General features: G+C 42.1%; 1 protein-coding gene across 4 annotated transcripts in view; it reads left to right on the top strand.

The window, feature by feature from the left end:
* osbp2b (oxysterol binding protein 2b) overlaps nt 1-22,255 on the top strand; it is a 95,230-nt gene that overhangs the window by 28,803 nt on the left and 44,172 nt on the right. Inside the window, exon 1 of one of the 4 annotated variants that reach the window (XM_088618320.1) lies at nt 7,322-7,455. The exons of 2 other annotated variants lie outside the window; for them this stretch is intronic. In XM_088618320.1, coding sequence (XP_088474446.1) covers nt 7,377-7,455 — 79 coding nt within the window. In that variant the 5' untranslated portion in view covers nt 7,322-7,376. Of the gene's footprint in view, nt 1-7,321; nt 7,456-21,192; nt 21,450-22,255 lie in introns of those variants that run through there. One more of the 4 variants, XM_088618321.1, reaches the window with a different exon arrangement.

Below are 22,255 nucleotides of genomic sequence, written 5' to 3'. Positions count from 1 at the left end.
AAGAACATATTGGGATCTCCTGTCCTGCAAGAGACGTAATTATAGTAATTTATCAAAGAAGCTTTCTTTTTCATTTAGTTTGAATGAAATTTGTAAAACTAGCAAACCCAGCGATAATGTAGATTTAGACTATACTGAGGCTCGACAGATGACTTTTCCCTGCTAGAAATTCCTGTCAGATCTCCCCACTGCCTCCAGATGACAGGGAAAACCTTGAGCTAATGAACAGCAAATGAGGACATGCCACCTGAGCCGAGGCATCATGGGAAAACCGCGAGGCAGACTTGTGGCCCAGAGCCAATAGCGGAGGAGACTGCTTGTTACTGGAGAACATGTGCGCTGATGAGGTTCAATTTCCATGTGCAGTGTGAGGATGGACAGTTGGCTTTTCCTGATGTCTCTGTACAGTAAATACCCGCCCAAGCTCTGGGACGCACTGTTTAAATACAGGAACAAGGTGTCATTGAAGACTTTGACTTTGGACTTTTCCCCAACTGCTCTCGTTTCCCCCCCATTTCCCAGAGATATACAGTACAGGCTGACTTTGACTGTCAAGTACAGGCTATTTTGTCTCACAATGCTCATGATTTTCTAACAGTTAGCTTGGAATGCCTTCCAGGGGGAACTGCTTTTTCGTTGTGGTCATTTTGTAGTGAGCTGTTTCAGTAAGTAGGGTTGATGTGGTAGCCAAAGTCTCTCTGAAAGCTTACCAGATCATAGACTTTCATTACAGAGCTGTATTTAGGGGAACTGTTGTTCATAAAACTGTTGCATTCATTGTAATTTTTTCCATTTTGGTACACAGGAAATTGTTCTATCATTGATTTGCTCATTCAGATGTATAAAGAAATGTATGTGAATTACACAGAGTTATTGAAGCATGCAGTACGTCTTTATTGAGCATAAAGAATGCAAAATATCAAAAGTCCTTTTGGTCCTCTCTCAATATCCTCCACGTGTTTTGAAAGTGATTCACCCTCAGCAGTGTGGCGTGTGAGAGAGATCTAATTGATGCTTTCAGGATGTCAGAATGAATTAACAGTGTTTAGAGTCTGAGCTGGCCAGTACTTCAGATTTTGATTCTTCCACAGAACTCTGAGCAATAAATGAAGTGCTAAACGTAGATTTGAAATGTAAGGAAGCTTTTTTTGCTCAAAGGTGTTAGGAGTTATTTAGATTTAATAACAGTTGAAGTCTGTTATCTTGTAGGGATGGGGATTCCCAGCGTGTGGGCTTCAGTTTATATAATTATTCTACACACTGGTCTGGATTTAACAAGAGCTTGTTTTCATTGATCATGGAGGAGGAGAAACAGAGTCAGAAATCAACTCCTTACCCCTTCAGCCAAAACATAACTCTTAATGGACATACAAAAAAAAACACATCTACGTGTGTTTTGGATGTCCACAGAATACAAATAAAAGTAAGTATGCAAGGTCAATTTGGCCTACAGACCTTTAATTCACATCTCCAAACAACATTTTCATCAGTTTATTCTTGAGTGATGCTCTCATTGTATTTTAATTTCTTTTATTGTAAAACATCAATTGTTTTGTATTGGAATGAATACTGCAATTTCACTGTCAGCACTAATATCAGGGAAAGGCTAAATAACTTTAAGATTAAACAGATTTCTAGACAAGTTCAGCTACAGTAAATTCTTAGTTTTCACTGTTTTTACCACGGATTTGAATTAAATTACATGACTTGCGCTTTTGACACATTTTATCAAACCCATTTTTCTAGGCTAATTCTAGTTATAGGTGAGACTCACTGGCTGTGTGTGTGACTGGAGACCTGTACAGAGGACATTTTCTCAGCCCCTGTAATTCTCACAGTTTTCCATATGTATTCAGCCACGCAGTACATTGTATTTGAACAGCTGTCATAGGTTAATATCTTCTTAAAGAACAGAACAAATCATTTCCTTGCGTACAAGGATAAATACTTTTATCTATACATTGGCTATACTTCCTGAGAAAGTCTTGCTTGGTAAAATGGGGAATATGGTATTTTAGCATAAGCCTAGAGAAGCAGTTGCCCCATTTTGTATTGGATAGTCCAGTTATAATTAATTAGCGTTTTCACTTATTAGCCTAAACAATAAACTTAGGAAATACCAAACATTCCTTTGGACAAGCAAGATTAAAACACTGCTTGTTTCAGTACAGAATGACTCTCACAATTGCTTTCATTCTTTTCCTTGTTTTCTTTGCTGTGACTTTTCTGTGCCGATACATGCCTTGAGAAAGTTTTGTTCGATGGTAGCAGTATCCTGGAAAACAGAAAATCACAAAGGACACACGCTGTAACAGAATTGGTTAAAGAAGCTAAATCACGATAGAGGAAGAATGATATGCAATTTTCTTACGAATGTTTCACCTGCATATATCCATTCAGCCTTTTTAGATATGGAACTGTCTCTGAATTTATAAGGCGGGAAGATCAAAAGAAAGATTTAATTGAAAATGTAGTGTTTTGCTATGGTATAGAAACTGAACTTCTCCATTCCAGTAAATTCTTGCTACCATTTCATTGTGAATACTAAGGACAACCCTGACACTGTGGTGCCCTTGAGATAGTGAGATACTTGACCATTTTCGCATCTAAACTCGTCATTTTAGTTGATGTGTAGCGCTGTGGCTCCCTTTGTCAATCACATGTACACGTATGCAAACGATGATTGCGACGGCTCAATGCGAAATCCCGACAGTTGTTATACTGACGTGCACTTTGGATTATTTGGGTGTTCGTTTCAAGCTCTCAGTACACTCAGGCACATGAGGTAGTGGACATAACGAGTGGAAGAATGCATCAGTGAAGTCCCTGGCTGCAGCTGCGCACGAAGACTGGCAGAACATCCCACAGCAGTCTGACCAGAGGCTGATCAGGTCTGTGCATCAGTGCTGCCACAGACAGTGTGAATGCTCACAGATGTTATACTAACATTGAAATGTGATCGTTTTAATAGTGTGTCTTGTGTCAGGCAGAATGTGACCTTCATTTTTGTTGACATTTTGTGTGGTTTTGTTTAATGCTGTGTTAAAAATCCTTCATATAATCCATCGGATCTGAGTGTTGAATTTCAGTTGTTCATCATTATGCAATTATTCTAATGCTGGCAACACTGGCAGATAGCAGCGAATGAATTATTATCCTTGACTTTACAGAATGGTCATGCAGAATGGCTCCCTAGAGGGTGGTTATACAGAAACAGACTCATGGTAATAGGGGCTGGCTTCCTTTATCCCTGTAGTAGCATTGGGCTACAGTAGAAGGATCCTTAGTGTCATTTATCATATAATGTGTGTATATATATATATCATATATATGTTTATAATATAATGTGTTTGAGTAATCATAACATCCTTGTGTTAAGCATCAATAAGTATAATAAAGAGCCCATTATTATGTATTAACTCAATAGTCCAGAATAACTTGAGGGAGCAGATGCTTGCGTGTGATCGAACAGCAGCCTCAAACAGAAAAGGCTGTCCAGCTCATCAAGGACAAACAGGGCGTCCTCAGATTAAACACGGCTCTGTCATGAGCATAGGACTTGAGCTCTTATATTTCCCTGATGGGGGGCTACTGGGTAAGCAAAGTAAAAAAGACAGAGATATGCCAGCAGTGGAAACCTCTTAGCTAAATACTGACTAAACCAGAGGCCGTGGGTACTGTAGTAAAACAAAATAAATTTGAATGCATTACTGAGTGAACCCTATGGGCTCTTTTCAATAGTAAATACTGTAGAAATGCCCCAGTTGGCAATATCACCCTGAAACACATTAATAAACACTTAAGGCAGTATGATTATCTAACTGAATGTTGTAGTGGTCAAAACCTGGAAATATGGAGTCAGTTCTATATAGAGTATCCGGTAGTAAAGAAAAAAAGATTAACTGCTTATAACATGAGAGAAATGTCAGCTTTTTGATTACGACAGTTACTGTACTTTCTGTAATTTCAGTTGTCTCTAAAATAGGAAAGAAAATTTTGGACTATTCCTTTTTATAAGCAGTTAGCTTGATATATGTGAGCCGGTGTAGTACAAATAAGCAGCATCCTAATTGTTAATTAGGCTGCAAGAGAAGTTCTGTATCATCAGTAAGTGACTTCAAACAAAACCCAAATTGTAAACAAAAGAATTAAACACCAGGGATCTCTTCTTATGTTAAATAACATTTTTTATGGGTTTCTCCTGTTTTAATTGGTTTCTGATGGTTTAAAACATGTTTAAAGGGGTGATTATTCAGGATTCCCTTTAAAACAGCATCAGACTCATTAGATATGACACTGCATATGGGGCAGGCAAAGTGTTTGCATGCTCTTGAGCCCCTACAGTACTGTATGTGCTATTGGAGTAGACTTTTAGGACAGGTTGTTGTTCAGGGTAAAACGAAATGATAAGAGCTGCTGAGTATCATTATCGTGAGAGCAAACCTAGCTTTTCTGGTGCAGCGAATGTGGGCGAATGCAGACCCCTATGGGTGTAATTGCTGTCATTAGTGGGTTTTTTTTAATCCATCTGGCTATTTCTAACTGCAGGAGTATGCCAGAGTCCATTGCTTTTCTCATGTGCCTTGAAAGAACTGAAATGTGTTAAATGGTGTCTTTTCCAGATGGTCAGCTGACAGAGTGTCTGAGAGTCCCTTCCGCTTGTGACCCCTGACTATGCCAGGAGCTCAGACTGTGTTTAATTTGATTTTTTTTGGGTGTAGGAAAGCAGATACTGAAGAACTGGACCTCTGGGAGCCGTCTGGCACACGGTGGTGCCGTGGTGATCATTGCTAGCTCGCAGTGCTGGGCCCTGGGGTGCTGTCAGCGTGGAGTGTGTATGTTCTCGCTGTGGTCGCCAGGGTTTCCTTTGGGTGCTCTAGTCTCCTCCACCAGTACAAAGGCGTACTGGAAGAGTCATTGGCTTTTGGGGAAAATCGGCCCTGGTGTGGGTGTGTGTCTGTGGTGGGCTGGAGTCCCGTCCCGTACCCTGCCTCGCGCCTGTTGCAGCCCGGAATTGGAGGATGTGATTAGAAAGCGGATGGATTTGGCCTCCGTGTGTCTCGGGAACCTTGCAGTCAGGAGTTTGTGATGAACACGTTGAGCAGCACTTCCATCACCTGCTCCTACACCAGCACATGTACTGGTCCCCCGTGCGTTCTCTTGTGCTGCCTGTGTGCCTGTTTGTGCTGTAAAGTGTTGCTTTTGTGCTACTTTGGTTTCTAAAATGATAGAGATTCTGATACGCCCCTCCCCAATGAACTATAGTTAAACTAAGGTGAAGACGAAAGACCCAATTTCAGGGGTGCTCTTCCTCCAGAATACAAGACAATAGAAGTACAAACAGCAACTGCTCATGTAGCGCAGGTGTTTCAGTGTGTTGTTTCGTTTTATTGTCAGGAGGCATTCTTCTGTAGGGTTCCACTTTTAGATTTTTGCTGTGCAGAAAATACAATAACAAAACACTGACGTTGAAAGGGAACAGTTTTGTATTTGCTGATGTTGATGACTAGTAGTTGCTTTCTTTGTCTTTCCAAGAGTAGATCTTCCCCATTTGAAATAATAACTGCCAGTTGTCTGTTTCCTGTGAGTGGGCATGTGTGAATTAATCATGATATTAAAACTGTCTTGAATCTCCTAATTAAACCACGAGGAGGAATTTATCTTCTTAACCTTTATATCTTCATGCTTAGCAGCTTTGTAGTTTTAAATGGTGAAGGATGGTTTGAACTGCTGACCGCTTAAGAATCGTTTACTTAAAAAGGTTAAAATGGGCAGATTAATGCAACTCCTTAGATTAAAGGTCTGCTGCTTTATTGTGGCATTTTGTGGGCAGCTAATACTTAAATGTAGAAAAGTTCTAGTTTACTGTAATATACACTAAAGTATATCAGTTCTAGTCCTGGCACTGCTGTACAACATTGTAAATGCTCCCACCACACAAATGAAGACTTCAATAATATTTCAACTGAACAAGTGTTGGAGGAGAAGGACATCCACAACGATTTTTACAGCAGTTTTTTTTAGTAAAGCAGGTATTAGGGAAACATGGTTTGTTATAGTTTGTATTTGTGTGCATTGATGTTATGTACAGTATGTGCATCTTGACTGTAATTTAAGTTGTGCATTCTCTGACAGAGATGCTATCAGACAGTTTCTAACCTTTCAGAGCTTGTAGATCACTGAATCCTGAAACTAAAGTTAACTTACCATATGTGAAACAATAGCTTATCACAGAGCTGTGACCTTTGTTATGTATGTACTGTACTGTATAATGTCCATGTCTCCATCAATGTGGTAGTACTCAATACTGCTTTGAGGCACACATTGTATGAAACAATCCTGTAATTCAAATAACGCAGTAGAGTACAAATTAAAAAGCTGGAGGTTTCGGGGCAGCATGAAGAGTTGCACAGTAAGTAAAAGGGTGAATACTCTGTTCAGAGAATTTTACATCCAGGAGCACAGCTGATTCAGTCTGTCACTGGACGATGCCAAACCACTCATTATTGTAGCTATAAATGAGGCAGCAGGGAGTGACGATTTGGGAAGTCCGCTCATTTCTGAGAAAAGAAAACTCTTTCTGAATAAAAGAATAGCAGAAGGATATGTAGCCTTTGCTTCTGATGACGTTCTCGAAGAAGTAGGTGTAGCAGGAGACCGAGAGCCAGGCTGTACCCTTGATGATGCCGACAGCACTGATAGACTGAGGAGCGCAAGTTGCCTGCTGTGGACAGTGCCGACAGAGGTGACCTGCAGACTCCCACTCTGGACTGCTTCACCGGTTCCACTTCTCAGAAGTGTGAACGTCACTGCAAGCTCAGCCCTGTTTAAAAGGCGCGAGCGATGTGTCAACGTGAACACCCGAGTCTTTCATAAGCAGCCTCTTCTGGCTCAGCGTTTCCCACCTTGTTTTGTGGTTGTTTTTTGCTGCCTGTGTGCAGCACCCTGCGCATGTCCGCACTGCGTGTCACCTGCCAGGTGTTCCCCAGTGGGCGAGAGTCTCTCTACTCTCTACCTGTGCCTGGGTTCGTTTCCAGCCTGCTGGGATCTTTTCCCCGAGCAGTTCAGTATTGACTTGTGTTGTCAAGTATGGTGGGGGGAGGATAGGGGAGGGGGGGAGTGGTGCATGCTGGTCCGGCCCTTTCGGATGGCTGCTGCCGAGTCCTCTCTCTCTCTCCTGCACTGCATTGATGAAAGCATGTGGAGGGAATGGCTAATGCGCGGCGCCGTGCGCCAGCGCGTCCTGTGTGTGTGCGGGAAGGAGAGCCTGTGAGCGCTGCAGCGCTCAGGCCTGACTGCTGAATAAGGACAAGTGCTCTCCCAGCTGCCATGCCTAACGTGCAGCCCCCGCCACACCGTGCCCGTCTGCCGTGGGAATGAAGGGTAGGGGCTGCTGGGAGGCAGGAGCTGTGCGGTCCTTCTGCAACTCAGGCTGCCTGAGTAAATTTAAGAAGGGTTAGTGAGCGTCCCGCCTGGGCTTCCCTCTGTGGAGGAAGCCCCACTGTTTATGCCTCTTTTTAACCAGCAGTTGTATTTTTTTTTCCATGCTGCATGACCATGCGCCAGTTCCTGCCGCGGTCAGAGCATGCCGAGCGTTGAGTCGCCGCGCGAGTGTCTCCCGCATGTGCCGGCGCTCTGAGTGCCCCCCGTGCGCGCGTGCCCCGGCTTGCGGCGATCCGGGAGCCCGGGGGCGGGGCGCGCTCTGCCTCTGCTCCGGCGCCCGCTCCGGCCGCGCTCACGCTGGCTGCTCTAGTGCTGGAGTTCGCAGTCCGTCGCGGATGAGAGTGCATGGCATTCCTCTCACTCGTACTTCCGGCACACGTGCTGTCAGCCTCTCCTGTTGTGTTTTTATTTGGAGATCCTCTGCTGTTGCATTATTTTAGCCAGCACGAGGTACCGTACATCTCAGAAACAGGGCATGTAAGCTTTTTTTTTTTATTCTTCCTATTCCGCGCCCAGTCTGATTACAATGACAACACTGCTTAATCCTAAATGAAATTCCTAAAGCACAGTTTAGATAATGTCAGTGGATGAATAATGATCATCTCTTTGTAGTTGTGCTGTTACTTGGGCTGGAGCTGTTTGTAGGGGGTGGTAAGTGGCTGCTGTCTTACTGATAAATATGCTTCATTTAAAGCTGCTGTGAATTGTGCACATCTGGGTTGCATGTTGTACTGTAGATTTTCTGTGCACATTCTCCCTGTGCTTAGCCTTGGCCATCCTTAATTCTTGTGATTTTTTTTTTTGCATTTGAGCCGAATCCTGGTAAGTTTTTGGGCACTCCTGGAGGGCAGAAGGGGGCACATTGTATTTCAATCTAGGTCATGTCTGACTTTCTTCTAAGTGAGAAGCTGCAGTGAAAACTTATTAGAAGAGCTGTTTTCCTGAGTCTGTCTGTGTCTCTTTGTCTACAAGTCTGATACATGATGCGAATCCTTGTGGGGAGCCGAGAGGTAACAGTGACCTACTTTTTTGTTTTCATAACTGTATTCCCAGATCCTGATTGCTGTGCGCTGTTTTCCTGTGGACAAAACATTTGGATAAATTTATCTGTAATCATCTCTTATTATAGGCAACCAGACAAGCATCTCAGACTTTTGTTCTTTCGTGATTTTGTCTGATTAGTTTTCTTCTTGTTGTTTTGTCTGCAATTTTCTATCTTTAAACCTGCTTAGGAGATGCTAGTGACTGTGTCTCCATGTTTTTCACATTCTTTCGATCCTACAGTTATACTGTACTTTCTCAAACATTTTCCGATAAGCAGGACTGTGCTGTGCTGGGGCAGCTCGCTTTGTCCAGCACTGTGTGCACAGGGGAGCTGTGCAGTGATGTGACTAAAACATGCAATGACCCTTTATAATCTTGGGCTCAGCCCAAACGGCTTAGCGAGCAAGTAGTTTCACTCTCCTGCTGCTGCTGGTCTGGTGTGGAGGTAGTTTTTGCTGTCTGTAGTGAGGATCTTCATGTCTGGAAACTTTTCAGTCCTCAACATTATGGCCCGTTAACCTGTCAGTGCAAGTTCCCAGTATGCCCTTCATAAAACCAGGTCCACACACAGCTCCGTGAACAGGGGTGTCTACAGTCTTAGGACTGTTTCAGCACAGTTGGCCAATGTGTTTGAATCCACGGATCAAGGATGGTGTTCCTGAGACAAGCTGGGATTTAATTAAGGCTGCACTGTACAGTATTTGTAGAACAGTGAGGAAAAGTATATTTTTGAGTGTCAGGGAGAAGGTGACGTATGGGATCAGTTTCACTGTGATTTTCAGGAGGTTGAACGTGAAGTGATGGGAGGTGCAAGCAGGTCTCTGAGCCCCACTCTTCTTGGGGGGGCGTGAGGTAGAGAGAGCTGTTTTTGAGAACACGCCACCTGCTGTTGAGACGGTAACGGTAAATATAACTATGAGGCGCATCGGGGGCTGATGGACGAATTGGCCCCCGGAGGGAGTGGAGTTCTGCGTCTGGGATAGGCTCTGTGTGGAGCTGGCCACTGCCCTGGGCTGAGTGAGAGTGAGTGAGAGTGTGAGAGAGAGGCCTCTTAAGTACTGGATTGAGCTGGAATGGGGCTCAGCAAGTGGAAGACACAAGGACACAAAGTAATGGCTTTACTGAGGCTTTACTGAGGGACATCACAAGTGCTGGACAGACTCATTTGTGGAGTCTTTTTTTTTTTTTCCAAAGCCAGCTTGACAGACAGCGTTGCTGCCGTGCAGGGGATTTCTGAAGGCGGCCTTCATTCAGTTATGACTTTTGATCAGTGCTGCAAGGCTGTGCTTCATGAACAGATGTTGTGCAGAAAATAATAATGAAAGCAGTTGTCAGTCGAGTCACAATTAAAGCAGCTAAGGAAAGCATATGCCATGGGACAGCGGTTTGAAGAAAGAAGGGGAAACACAGTAATGACTGTAGTGTCTTTTACTTGATCTCAGCTAGAAGTCTCCTTCAAAACGCCAGAATCCTGAAGATCAGTAACGCAGCCTCAGAGGGAAGTCTGAGCACTTCAGTTTTTGCTCAAATAACCACAGCACTGTTATTATCCTTATAAAATAAAAGTGGTACCTGTACTTGTGCAGATACATTTTGATTAATCTTATTAGATACTAACTTTTCTTCATTTGTGCAAGCCTTTATCTTCTTTTGCTTTCAAGGTATTTAAAATACGTATACAAGTATTTGCAGTACTGTATTTGATTATACCGAATTACAGTTGTAACCAACAAGGAAGAAGGAATGTATGGAAAAAAATAATATGTCAACATAGACACCAGGTCTCTTTCATAAATAGCTCCTTCCAGTTTCTTGTTTTCTGTCTGCTGTTTATAGTTTGGCTTTGCTGACTGCATGTCAAACTCTGCACTTCGACATTAAATGTCATCTCCGAGTCCTGAATTGTGTCAAAAGTTTTTTTTGAATTTCTTTTGCTGCTCTTATGATTTTTGCAGATCCTTCTATTTTGAACAAATCTGCAAACCTGACTAGTTTACTACCTATTCCACAATCGAGGTCACTGGTATAAATTAGGAACAGCTGTGGTCCTAATACAGATCTCTGTGGTACTCCACTAATTACATCATCCCAATGTGGAACGTCAATTAATAGCGGTCTGAAAATTGGAATATGTGTTTTTGAAATTGTACACTGTGTAAGGGGACAGCTCTAGGCAGCACTTGTCACCTCAATTTCCATTACCAAAAGCAAGATACTTCTAGTTTCATTGTATTACATCTGGTTGTAGATTGGTTCCTTGTAAAAAGTTATTTCTTGAAATACTACTTGTAAACAATTCATGACAATAAAATTTAAATGGGTGGCTATTTTATTAATGTAAGAAATGCTTCATTTACCACAACTCAATTTTTAAGACTTTCAAGCACGCTGACATGATTGACAAAATCAGTCTGACATTCTGAAGTCATGGCGATATACAGTATTGACATAATCGTAGTAATAGTAGTGATTGTTATTATTCCGCAAATGTTTAGGTGATGCTTTTCTTCAGAGCAATTTTTAATATTGTACAGCTTGTAGCAACTTTACACGAAGTAACTTATCATGGTTATATATCCATTATAGTAATTATCTAAAGACACAATCTGGAAAATCACGCATACTGCCACAAGCACAGGAAGTTTTCTAATAGTCATTTAATAGTATAACAAATCATTTGGACTATTCTACAGTATACAGTAGTTGATTATTTATCATTTAGTGTGTCCCCTAAAGAAAATGTTGTTCTTGTGCTTGTCAACTGGCACGTTAGGCTTAACATGTTGATTTTACACAGGGACTGTGCTTCATAAGCACTGCATGTCTGATAACATGAATCATAATTGGATTCATATTCAAAATAGCTGATATTCAAGCCAATATACTGTATTATTAGATGTCATTTCACCTGAATATCTTATTACTGGAAGTCCTGAAACTATTCTCATTAACATAATATTGTAATACTGTATCACAGTGATTTTGTCCCAGTAGTTTTAATCACTGTACTATATGTAGCTCTAATATCAATAATGTTGTTAAAACTGAGTACACATTTTTGCATTGACTCCACTCCCGGAGACCAGCAATGTCTGAAGGTTTTTGTTTAAACTGTGCTGTCGATGATATCAACTTGAGAATTAATCTTTTGTGATTAATTTCATTAAAAGTCTTCTAAAAAAATCTAAAAACACCATATAATATGCTCTGTGTCAATTAAAATTACTTCTGTTGCTTGTTTGCACAATACCAGAAAGTTGATTAGGCAATTCATTAATCATTTTCTTAATCCGTGTTGCTTTTTCTGTAGTTTCTGATTATCAGTGATCCTTCAGTTTAGTTCTAATAATGATTCCCATAGCCATACATGTAATAGACTTTAGACTTATTGGTCTGTCATTCCCTGGAGATTCCTGGAGATGTATTAGTCTTGAGGTTTTCAGTACCTGGAACATGTCCTGCTATGTACAGTAATACAGACCTTTGTCAGTGTGCTGCCAGAGGCATGATGTTGACTTCTTCCTTTGGAAGGACCTGAGTCAAAAACTCATATAGCACATCAGCCATTTCCTCTGCATTGTCTACGCATTTCCATTTCTTGTTACAGTTAGATTGGACTTAATCCTCGATGATTCTTTTGCTGTTGTAGTACTGAAAGATTTTTATTTTTTTATCCTCCATCATAATATTCCTTTCAGTTTCTCTCTTGGCTTTTCTAATATCATTATTAGCCTGTGTTGCAATTCGTTATGCCCCTGAAACTTAAACCTTCAGTTTTACAATCATGTTCTAAAGAATTAAATTTTTCCCATGATTCTCTCAATTGAGATGTTGAAGCTTTTGGGATTTTCAGTTTTAAGGTTTGTTAACGTTGCTTAGCTTCTGGTATTCTCATTCTGGGATAAATTTGTTCTGTGTTTCCAGCAGAATTTATTAAATTGTTGGCTTCCATTTACCACTGGTTCCATATCTATCCTCTCACATTTTACTTCTCTTTAAAGTCTACTTTCTAGACATTGTAAACATTAGTTTGAGACTCAACCAGTACAATTTCAAAACATACTTCATAAAATACCACACATTAGGCCTGTGTTGGAATTGATGTGTGCATATGGCCAATCATGCTTTAAGGTTAGTTTTCATTATCTGTTAATGGAAGGTACAATTGTTTTCATTATTCATTAGTAAAACTGGGAAAACCTCAGAATAGAATAGAATAGAATCCAGATGGAAAATGCTGCCCCTGTTTTTTACCTTGAGTGATCCCACTGTAGGTACTCTTCATCCAGGTGGATGCTGCACATTGGTGGAGGAGGAGGAGGAGAGTCCCCATTACCTGTAAAGCGCTTTGAGTGGATTATTATTATTACTCTAGTGTTCGTAAGCTCCAATAACAGCACTGCTGTCTGGGGAGCTCAGGCAGAAGTGCTCATTCCAGTTGCCAGCTTTCTTGTATATTAAGAACGCCAACCTAATCATAAATGTTTGGTTTAACAGTCCTTTCTGTGGGAATATGTGTTGGGAGCAGCTAGGGAGTCTGTAAAGTGTTTTACTGTATTTGGGCTCTTGAGATCACATTAAAATTCAGACTCACATCCTTGTGTTTGACTGTGCAAATGTTTCGCCGAGCACATGAGCACATTGATCTGTCTGCCCTGCACAGAGATATGATTTGTTTGTTTTTAATATGATTTGAGCAAGTTGGTAAATCTTCCCTTTAAATACTTGCTGATGTTCATAATAGTTCCAGGAGCATTCATGCTTTTCTCCTGAAGCATAAAGGAATGGTATTAAAAATGAGTCCTCTTATTCAAGATTAATAAGTTTTGGGGAGGTGATGTAAAGTTAAGCTATTGTGGGCAAATGTTGTTATTTTTATATTTGAGCCACAGAGCTAGAAAACAATCCGAATCCCCTTTGCTTTTGGCAGGGCAGCAGCGCGTGTGCTGTCCAAGCTGAGAGGCTGGGCTGAGAAAGTCTGACCTGCAGAACAGCCGAATCAGTGAGCCCACAGACAGAGGGTCAGAAGCCCAGTGTCTCGCAACAGCCCCATGAGTTAAAGGACAGAGGCATGTCAAGAAAAGATTCTAGTGTCTGCTGGTTAAACTTATATGAATCCTGAACTGACTGTATGTCTTCAAGTGCCAGACCTTCTTTAGAACAGCAGCCTTGACTCGGGGACATACTGTAACACCAAACTCCTAAAGGAGTAAACATGGCCCTTTCTGCAAAAGGGCGATATTTATTCCAGAAGAGCAGAAGGAGCATAGGACAAAAAGATTATTCTGTTGTTTGTTTGTCTCAGCACAGCAGGGCAGTTTACTTTGTTACAGTAAATAGCTCTGATTTGTTAAATGCTTCAGTCAGTCTGCAGAAAAGGCTCTCTAATTTGGCTCTATTGAATTGACCGATCTCTGGTGCGGTGCTCAGTTTAGCCCTACACAGCAGATGTGAAACAGCTCAAGGCCAGAACTCCCTTAATTCTTCTCCCTCAGCATGGCATTGCATGGAGTGATTTAATGAACAAGGATGGGTGAAAAGAGAGGGTGCAATTTTTTACTTTTGTACTGTTAGCAAGGTTTTCTCACCAAAAATCAGACAGATTAATTCATTGTACTTCACTAATTAGGACTTTGTGAGTGGCAATTAGTGATTCTGTCTTTCCAACACTCAAAATGCACAGGGTATGTCAAATGTGACCAATCTGATGTTTTTCGTAATATACACACATTTAAAGTGATCAAAGGAGCTCCTTAATGATATCCCTGGCACGAACTGCTGTCATACAGTCTCAAATGTAGAAGGCAGAGTTGAGAGAGCGCAGGATATCTTTGTCTTCCTTGCATTCCTGTTACTGCACTCAAGGTGACCATGCAGCAGCTGAGTGATTGATTTTGGATTTCCAATTATAATTAGTGGTTTGGGGCAGAGTTAGCCAGTCCTGAATAATTAAAGTCCGAAAGGGCAGTGAGAGGGTGACTCACAGCCTGTGACGGGGTTGCTTAATGGCATGCAAAAGAGTCTCTGTTCTCCAAAAAGCCTCTTCTTCTCAATAAAGCATTTATGATTTAGGAGGCCCGGATGCACTGTTCCTTATGGATTCTTGTAGGCTTTCACAGCAGGCGATGAAGTGGGCTCTTCTTCCCAGACAGTAGTCCGCTAACTTGCAGCCAGACACACTGTGTATAGATAGACCACCGAGCAGTTACTGTAGCTGACGTCTGCCTCTTAATGGACCCCCCCCCCCCCCCCCAACCAGCACACACACCCAGCTGTCTCTTCTTCCCAGTGGCTGTCTGAAGAACAGTCCAAGTGCGTCATTCCGCGTCTAAAAATAACCTGGGCTCCCATTGCAGGGGCAGCGGTTTCCATGACAACCTCTTTCATTCAAAGATTCTGTTAACCTGTCGGCTGATGGGGCCACAGCAGACTGAAGGAGAGGTGTAGAGGTACACGCAGCAGCCAGTGTGTTGCCTGGGCGCCGGCTTTTTTTCGCGCAAAGAATAACATAGCGTCTTACTGTGCGTGTCCATTGCCTCACTTGAAGGACTCAGAAAGTGTTAAGTTCAGGGAAGGGTAAACAGGTTGAAAATCCCTGTAATACAGGGGAGCAAGATGGATAGCCCCTGTTGGGACATTTTTCAGTGCAACTCTCTGCAGCTGGTAGATAATCCTGCCTGTGATAAAGAAATATATACTTGTGTGGTCGGCAGCCCAAGGACACTAGCTGATCGTGAGCTGAGAGATTTTCCAATGTGATGCTCTCTTGCTCTGTACAGTACGTGCTGTCATGCAAGAGTTTGCAAATTATGAGGCTGTGCGCATTTATTTTATCCTAAATGAAGTGTACTGTGTGGTATAATTCAAAAGCCTTATCCTGCTGTTGTTGATTTACAGTGTACTTTATAGCTCAGTGGTTATCTTTCTTGCTTGTGCATATTGCCTTCCACACTCATACATTTTCTTCTGCGTACCTGTTAAGTGCCTTGAACATGACAAATGGAGCTTCAGCAATCATTATCTACAGCTTCAGTCTCCCACAGCCTCTTCTTTAAAGGGACTGTGATTTCTAACTTTGTAAGTGTTGTTTATGTCTGCACGAATTGTTTGCAGAATTAGTCTCTATTTGTGATATGGACCTGACAGATTTGCTAGATTTCATTTTTGGTCTTTTTAATATCGGGTACAGTAAATCAGTTCTCCCTGCTCTGCACCACTGAATCCATTTAATGGCAAACACCTTCAAAGTTGTCTCTCTGCACAATTCTTGAGAGAAAAAAGGGTAAACCTAAAGAAATGTCACTCTTTGGTATGATTTGCCTGCCCTTCATGCCTGCTCATTTTGTAATCATTGGTGAGTGTGAGCAAACTCTTTGCATAACTATCTTACCTGTTTTTGGGCAGGTCTGCTCCTCCGTATGAAGGTGTGTGTGTGTGTTCCCAGCTCTGTTGGTGTGGTGAGCTACTGTGGGGAACCGGTGCATTCTGGGCAGTCTCTGGGGTGGTTTCCAGAAAGATAATGGGTGGTTATGTGGAAATAGCTGTCAATTAGCATAGGAACCTCTCTGCCTTTTTGGCTGAGGAAGACAGGCGATTGAAAACGGTACCAGAGCTAGCAAGGCCAACGAAGAGGCTGGCTAAAAGCAGAAACATCAGTCGGGCCGTGGGAGCCAATTAGACACAGAATGCTGCATTGGAAGAGCGAAGCGGCAAGTGGCAGGGAAATGCAGACATTATTGAACACGCCATGCTGGTTGCTGGGACTTCAGTTCATTAATTCTCTTTCTGAAACCTGGAGGGCTCCCTCCTCCCTAGAGAATTACGCTTGTTCCCTGCAGCTTCCCAGAGATTTAGAGGATTTTATGGCTATTAAGGTATTCTCCTGTCCTGGGTTGAAGGGTCTTGCTCAAGAACTGTCCCGTGACACAACAATGAGACCTTCGAGTCCAAACAAGACAAGCCTCGAGAGTGTCGGAGTCCTGTCTGCTCTTTCACTGAGGTCAGTGAGATTCCCACGTCCCCAAAACTTGCAAGACCACTAAATTGGGATGAACCACAGGCAGAAATGTGACAATATTTTGCATAGTTCTCAGGGTAATGATTGGTGTTTGTGACTGTGGGCTTGTTGGGTTTGTGTTTTCTACTGTAAGCAGGGAGTGCTGAAAACAAGAAACAATAATGTAATTAATGTAAATCTGTGATTTGTGGTTTTCCAGTGCAATTTCTTGAGTGAATCCAGGGCTCCAGATTTGAAACTGTTTTTTAGCCAAAAGTGATAGTTTTCTGCAGGCAGGACATAAATACAATGGATTATCATCTGGTAATTTAAAGAAAGAATGTAAAGCAGGAAAAAACAAGAAAGCCTGACTGCTGTGAAAGAGCATAAGACTTCCACAACATGGGTTTCTGACCCCTGAGAGTGTAATAGGCCCCAGACGATCAGTGGTGGATTGTAAGGTGCTTTGATTTGGAAAACGGCAAAAAACTGATGAATTTATTTGAGAGTCTTGTTTCTCATTTGTACAGTAAGTCCTTCATCAGCTATGGAAAATTGGGCAACTGATCTGCATATGCTGTATAGTTAATTGAATTATGATAATTTGTACCTACTGTAGCAGGACAGAGACCATGTGAGCTTCCCAATGACGCTGCAATCCAGTTATTCCTGGAATAAAGGTGGAGCTCGGTATCTTTAAATGAAATACTGCCTGGAATGATCAGGGCGTGAGTCTTATTCAGGTGAAAATATCTCAAATAGTAGCGGAACAGGGCTCGTTTGGCTTAACGTTGACGTGCAGTGATGTTAAACTCTCCCACGACCGGAGTCTAGCCTCTTGGCGTTGCGCAGTTCTCCACCCGCACAGAGGAGGCGCTGTGGGACACGCGTCTGGGAGTGCCCCAGAGAGCTGGTGATGGAATCTCCAGGTACGCATGAGGCTTAATTGGTGACAGAGTTGCAGCAGCCTGCAGCTCCCAACTGGCAACTGATGCTCAGCAGTGTGAGCCTGGCCAGTACCTGGATGGGAGACCTCCTGTTAAAGCTAAGGCTGCTGCTGGAAGAGGTGTTAGTGGGGCCAGTAGGGGGTGCTCACCTAATGCCTCAGTATAGTGACGGAGACACTATACTGTAAAAAAGGTAGTCATTCGGATGAGGCGCAAAACCAAGGGTCTGACTCTCCATGCTCATTAAAAATCTCAGGGCAATTCTCGAAAACAATAGGTGTATTAACCCCGGTGTCCTTGCCAATTTTCCCCCTGACCTTTACCAATCATGGCCTCCTAATAATCTGTGAACTGGCTTCATCACTCTGTTCTCCTCTCCACTGAGAGCTGGTGTGTGGGGAGCAGACTGGCGCATCATCCAGGTGGGGCTGCACACTGGTGTTGGTGGAGGGGATCCCCATGACCTGTAAAGTGCTTTGAGAGGGGTTTCCAGAAAAGCTCTAAGTGTAAGAATTTTTTTAATTTAGAAGTCTTGACTTTTTTCTGTAATTAGGTTTTGTTCTGCCTTCACCTCGTAGAAATTTTACGACTATGGTGATTTAGAAGGCTGTTGTCAGCTAGAGTGGATGTGATTACTAGCCATATAAGTGGAGAGTTTTCCTTCTGTAAACTCTAAATGAGTTTTCTGTGCCCTTTCTAAAGAACACAATCAGCTTCTTTCTCCTGAGTGCTTTTTTAACACTGCTGCAGATCATACACTGAGTGTTCAAGAAATTAACTGCTGCTACGGGAGAACTGTAGTGTGATTATTGACTTATGTGTAAAGAGTCTTCGGTCACTTTCTCTCAATTGTGACCTTTACTGAAACGATCAGTCTGACAGCACGTGTCCTGGTGCGTTTTCTGATTCTCTCAGCTAAGCAACTGTTTTTGCAAGCAGAGTATGGTGAATACCAGACTATTTAAGGCACATTCACAGTAACCCGTTAACAGTGGTTTCTTTTTCCGCTTCATCTGAACCAATAATATGCAGAAGAAAAGTTTTGTATTTTTCTGGTGACATCACTGTGTATTTAGACATCCTAACAGTTTTGTCCATGGGGAAACAAGTTTGCAGCGGTATTCAGTCCCAGGATGTCTGCACAAGTTAGTGTTCCTGCACTAACTTGAAAATGAGAGGTGAATTCAGTATCACATCTGTGGGATACTGACGTTCAGAATACCAGCAGAGGAATTCAGAATCCCCGGTTAGCATGGCATAACTCTGAGACACAGTATTCCAACTGGAATTCTGTTTGCACACTATCATAGTGTCTTGAAAAGCTATGGGACCTTTTTGTATTGTGGTACAGTATAAGTGTGCAATTACAGTATTTGATAATTCAGATTTTCTCTATTGGTGTTGCATCACAGTTTCTGTTTGCTAATTGGACAGAAAATCTTGCTATTTTCAGTAGAAACTACACATTTCAGTATTTTATTTGCTTTTAAGGAGTGGCTTTAAGGAGTTTTGGCTTTAAGGAGTGGCTCAACCAGTAAAGGTACTCACTCCGTGTGCAATATGAGCTCTATGGCCTTGGCCCCTTCACTTGACTGTGGTGACATTCCTCCATCCCAAAATATGGGCTATGGATTACTAGACCTGGGTCTTCTCAACTGTAAGCAAACTCCTATAACTTGTTGGATACCTGCAAGCTTGCAGTGACATCACTGAGAGACGCACTCCTCCTCCAGTCAGCACTAACTCTCCTGTCTGGTGCTTAGGAGCTTGCAGCCTATCAGAAGAGGGTTGGCTTTGACAGTTGGGTATGTCTCTCAGGAGCACAAAGTATACAATTCCTTACTGGACTAGTGACCCATGGGAGCTGTAGCTATTGGGCCAGCCTTGGGCGTTTCAAAATGTGTGGGTCATCAATTATTTTGTGGCAATCTGAGGAAAAAAATACCAAAAAACGAAAACACTTTCTCAGGCATTCTTCCCTGTCGGCTAAGCTCAGATAATAAAAAATGCATGTTGTTTTCTGCTGAGAAATTCTCCTGCTGATCATTTCTTGTTTGTGCCGTGTTCACCAAAATCTATAATTCTTCATTAGGGAAATTACCTATTTGAAAGCAGCAGAGGAGAGTCTTAAATAGTGTTTGCTAAACCATTATTTCTAATTACTCTACTGTAGTAGCTTATTGCTTCAGTTTTCTTTTGACCAGGATGGACACACATCATACATACAGCTCCTGCCTGTGGACATAGAGTATATCTTCCTTTAATAAAAGAGGAAAAGGGACACAATAGATGTGTACAGACTTAACATAAAGTAAATGCATGTTTCAGGTCTAATAAGAAAGTTCACATGTCGACAAACGTGCATGATTTGGAGTTTAGATTTGTATTTTATCATGCCTGACATACTGTGAGACCATCACTTAAAATCATTTGGTTTTGGGAAAACCAAGGTTTAGAGAAATGTGTTGTAGGTGTTCTGGTTTTGTAAACATTTTACAGTTGGCAAACATTACTTTGTTAGAATTTCTGAACTGCGACGCCTGTGGAGAGATCAGTTAGTTTAGCCAAGAGGATGGCTGAGCCCCCAGCATAACTCAGTGTATCAGTGTATCAGCAGCTCCATTTCTGGCCTAGTAAAGCAGTAGAGGAGCATGAAATGACATTCTGTCCTCTTTTTCTTTTGTCGTGAGGTGTTTTTCCGTTGACAGACTATCTGCAGAAACAAAAAACCTGGGTTATTACTTCACACATTTGCATACATAATCCAGACATCTTGCAATTTCTGTGTCCACCAAAACTGGAGGAGCAGGGCTCAGAAGAGATTTAGGATTATTTTTGGATCTGGTAATGGCATGCACATGCGAGATTGGAAAAAAATAATAAAAAGAATATAAAAATCTCCTCTGGACTCTAGGTTCTGAGGATGCAATCATCATTCTGCTTTCTGCATACATAACTTGCACTGTATTGCATTGCAGCTGGCTCTTCATCCTGGATGTCTTACACGAGCTACATGAAGATGTGCAGCACAGATCAGAACCAGGTGCTAAGGAAACTTTCACCTTCTATGCCCAGTGTTGGATGGATGGGTCGTTGAGTGGGAAAGATTTAGGGTTTACGCAACCAAACACTACAGCTTCCAATCCATTCAGTCTAGTCTTTGGTAGCTTGTGCTCTTTAAGAGTAAGAACATAAGAAAGTTTTTAAAATGAAAGGAGGCCCATCTAACCCATTTTATTGCTAATTGTTCCAAAGATCTCATTTTCGCTTCAACATCATGGCCGGGCAGCTTGTTGTACAGTATGCTCTCACAACTAATAAAGGCGTATCCTGTATTTGAATTGAGCTAATCAAACAACATTGATTTTTCCCAAGGAAGGGAGCTGAAGTTGTTTAACTTTTTTCATTCCAGTTCTTTGGTATTGACTTTATCAACAATATATACATTTAAACGCCTGCTAACATTTACCAGCTCTTATCTTGAGGGTTTTCATTCGGATCGTCTGGAACTGGTCCTGTGTTGCAGAACCGCAGAGGGAGACTCATTGTTGTCATTGCTGGGCGTCCCAGGAGTTTCTGCATTCCGGATTCCGGTGCTATTTCTGTGCCCTCTGTGAGGCTGTGCCTCTGAAATTGCAGTGCGCTGCGCCTTGCCCTCTTTGTCCGTTGCTGCCCGCCCACAGTGAGAGCCGGGATCTCACATGTCCCCGCGGGGCTCTGAGGCAGGGGGCGCAGGGAGAGGCAAGACCCTCCCACTCCTCGTGGCCCGAGCGCTTTTGCACTCATTTTCGCAGGAGCGAGTGTGATTTATGCCGCAGTGTAATTCAATCGCAGGTCATGAAGATCCCGGAGTCTGCTTCACGGTCTTTTTTTATGCAGGTCTCTGAGCACAAGCACTCCCTGCTGTCAGACTGCCTGGACCACTGCGGCACTAGAAAGAAACACACTGTAGACCATGGGATTAGAGTTTTCAAACAAGTAAAGTGGCTCATAAATGGAAGCCGAGGGTCACATTGATGGTAAGAGACAATTCTGAGATGGCAGAATGGCAACATGTTTTGTCTTTGTGAGGTTGTGCATCCAGCTGTGGGATTGACAGTTATTTCTGTGGCTTTAAAAAAAAGATGACTGAGTTTCGTGTCAGCCGGACAAATGTATTGTTTTGTGGCATGATATGTTTTGACAAACAGTCACAAAATTGCAAATTGAAAGATGTTGAACGCTGTTTTAACCTGACCTCTGGCCAAGACTGCATTGTTAGAGATCATTTGAAAAGGATGTTCTGTTGTTGTACAATCTGCAGTGTGAACAATATTCAGAAAAGCCGTTAAGAATATTGAATTGTCCTAGGAGAGATAGCAGTAATGTCACCTTCTGACACTGACGATTGATGTATTTAATTGCAAACAGAATACAGCATGTGTGCAAGACGCAGAGAATTTCAAATTTAAGCCTCAGCTTTCAGGCTGATTAGATCCTTTGTTATTTTGCAGTGTTGTGTTAAGGTGCAACCACAGCAAGTGAGTTAATGCCAGTGTGCAAAGATTTGTCAGTAAAAGAACAAGTCGCATTTGTGCCCAAGTTTGAATCAGGTATGAAGTTAAAGAGCCGAAGGTTATGGAAAAGTAAGTGTTGCCCCTTAGGTACTGTACTGTATCTATAGTGGAAGTGCTACAATGGACAATTTAATGTTCTGAAAAATTAATGCTTTTCTTGGTGAACAAAGAATTACAAAAATAATAATTCTGAAAGTGAATAATAATTTAATAATAATTAAAAATAAGTCATTGTGAAAAGGTTACAAGGCACCTGTGTGATGTTAATC

Source organism: Lepisosteus platostomus, chromosome 24 (assembly GCF_059453375.1).
Source record: "Lepisosteus platostomus isolate fLepPlt1 chromosome 24, fLepPlt1.hap1, whole genome shotgun sequence".
NCBI lineage: Eukaryota > Metazoa > Chordata > Actinopteri > Semionotiformes > Lepisosteidae > Lepisosteus > Lepisosteus platostomus.
This window is presented reverse-complemented; position numbering and strand designations above follow the sequence as displayed.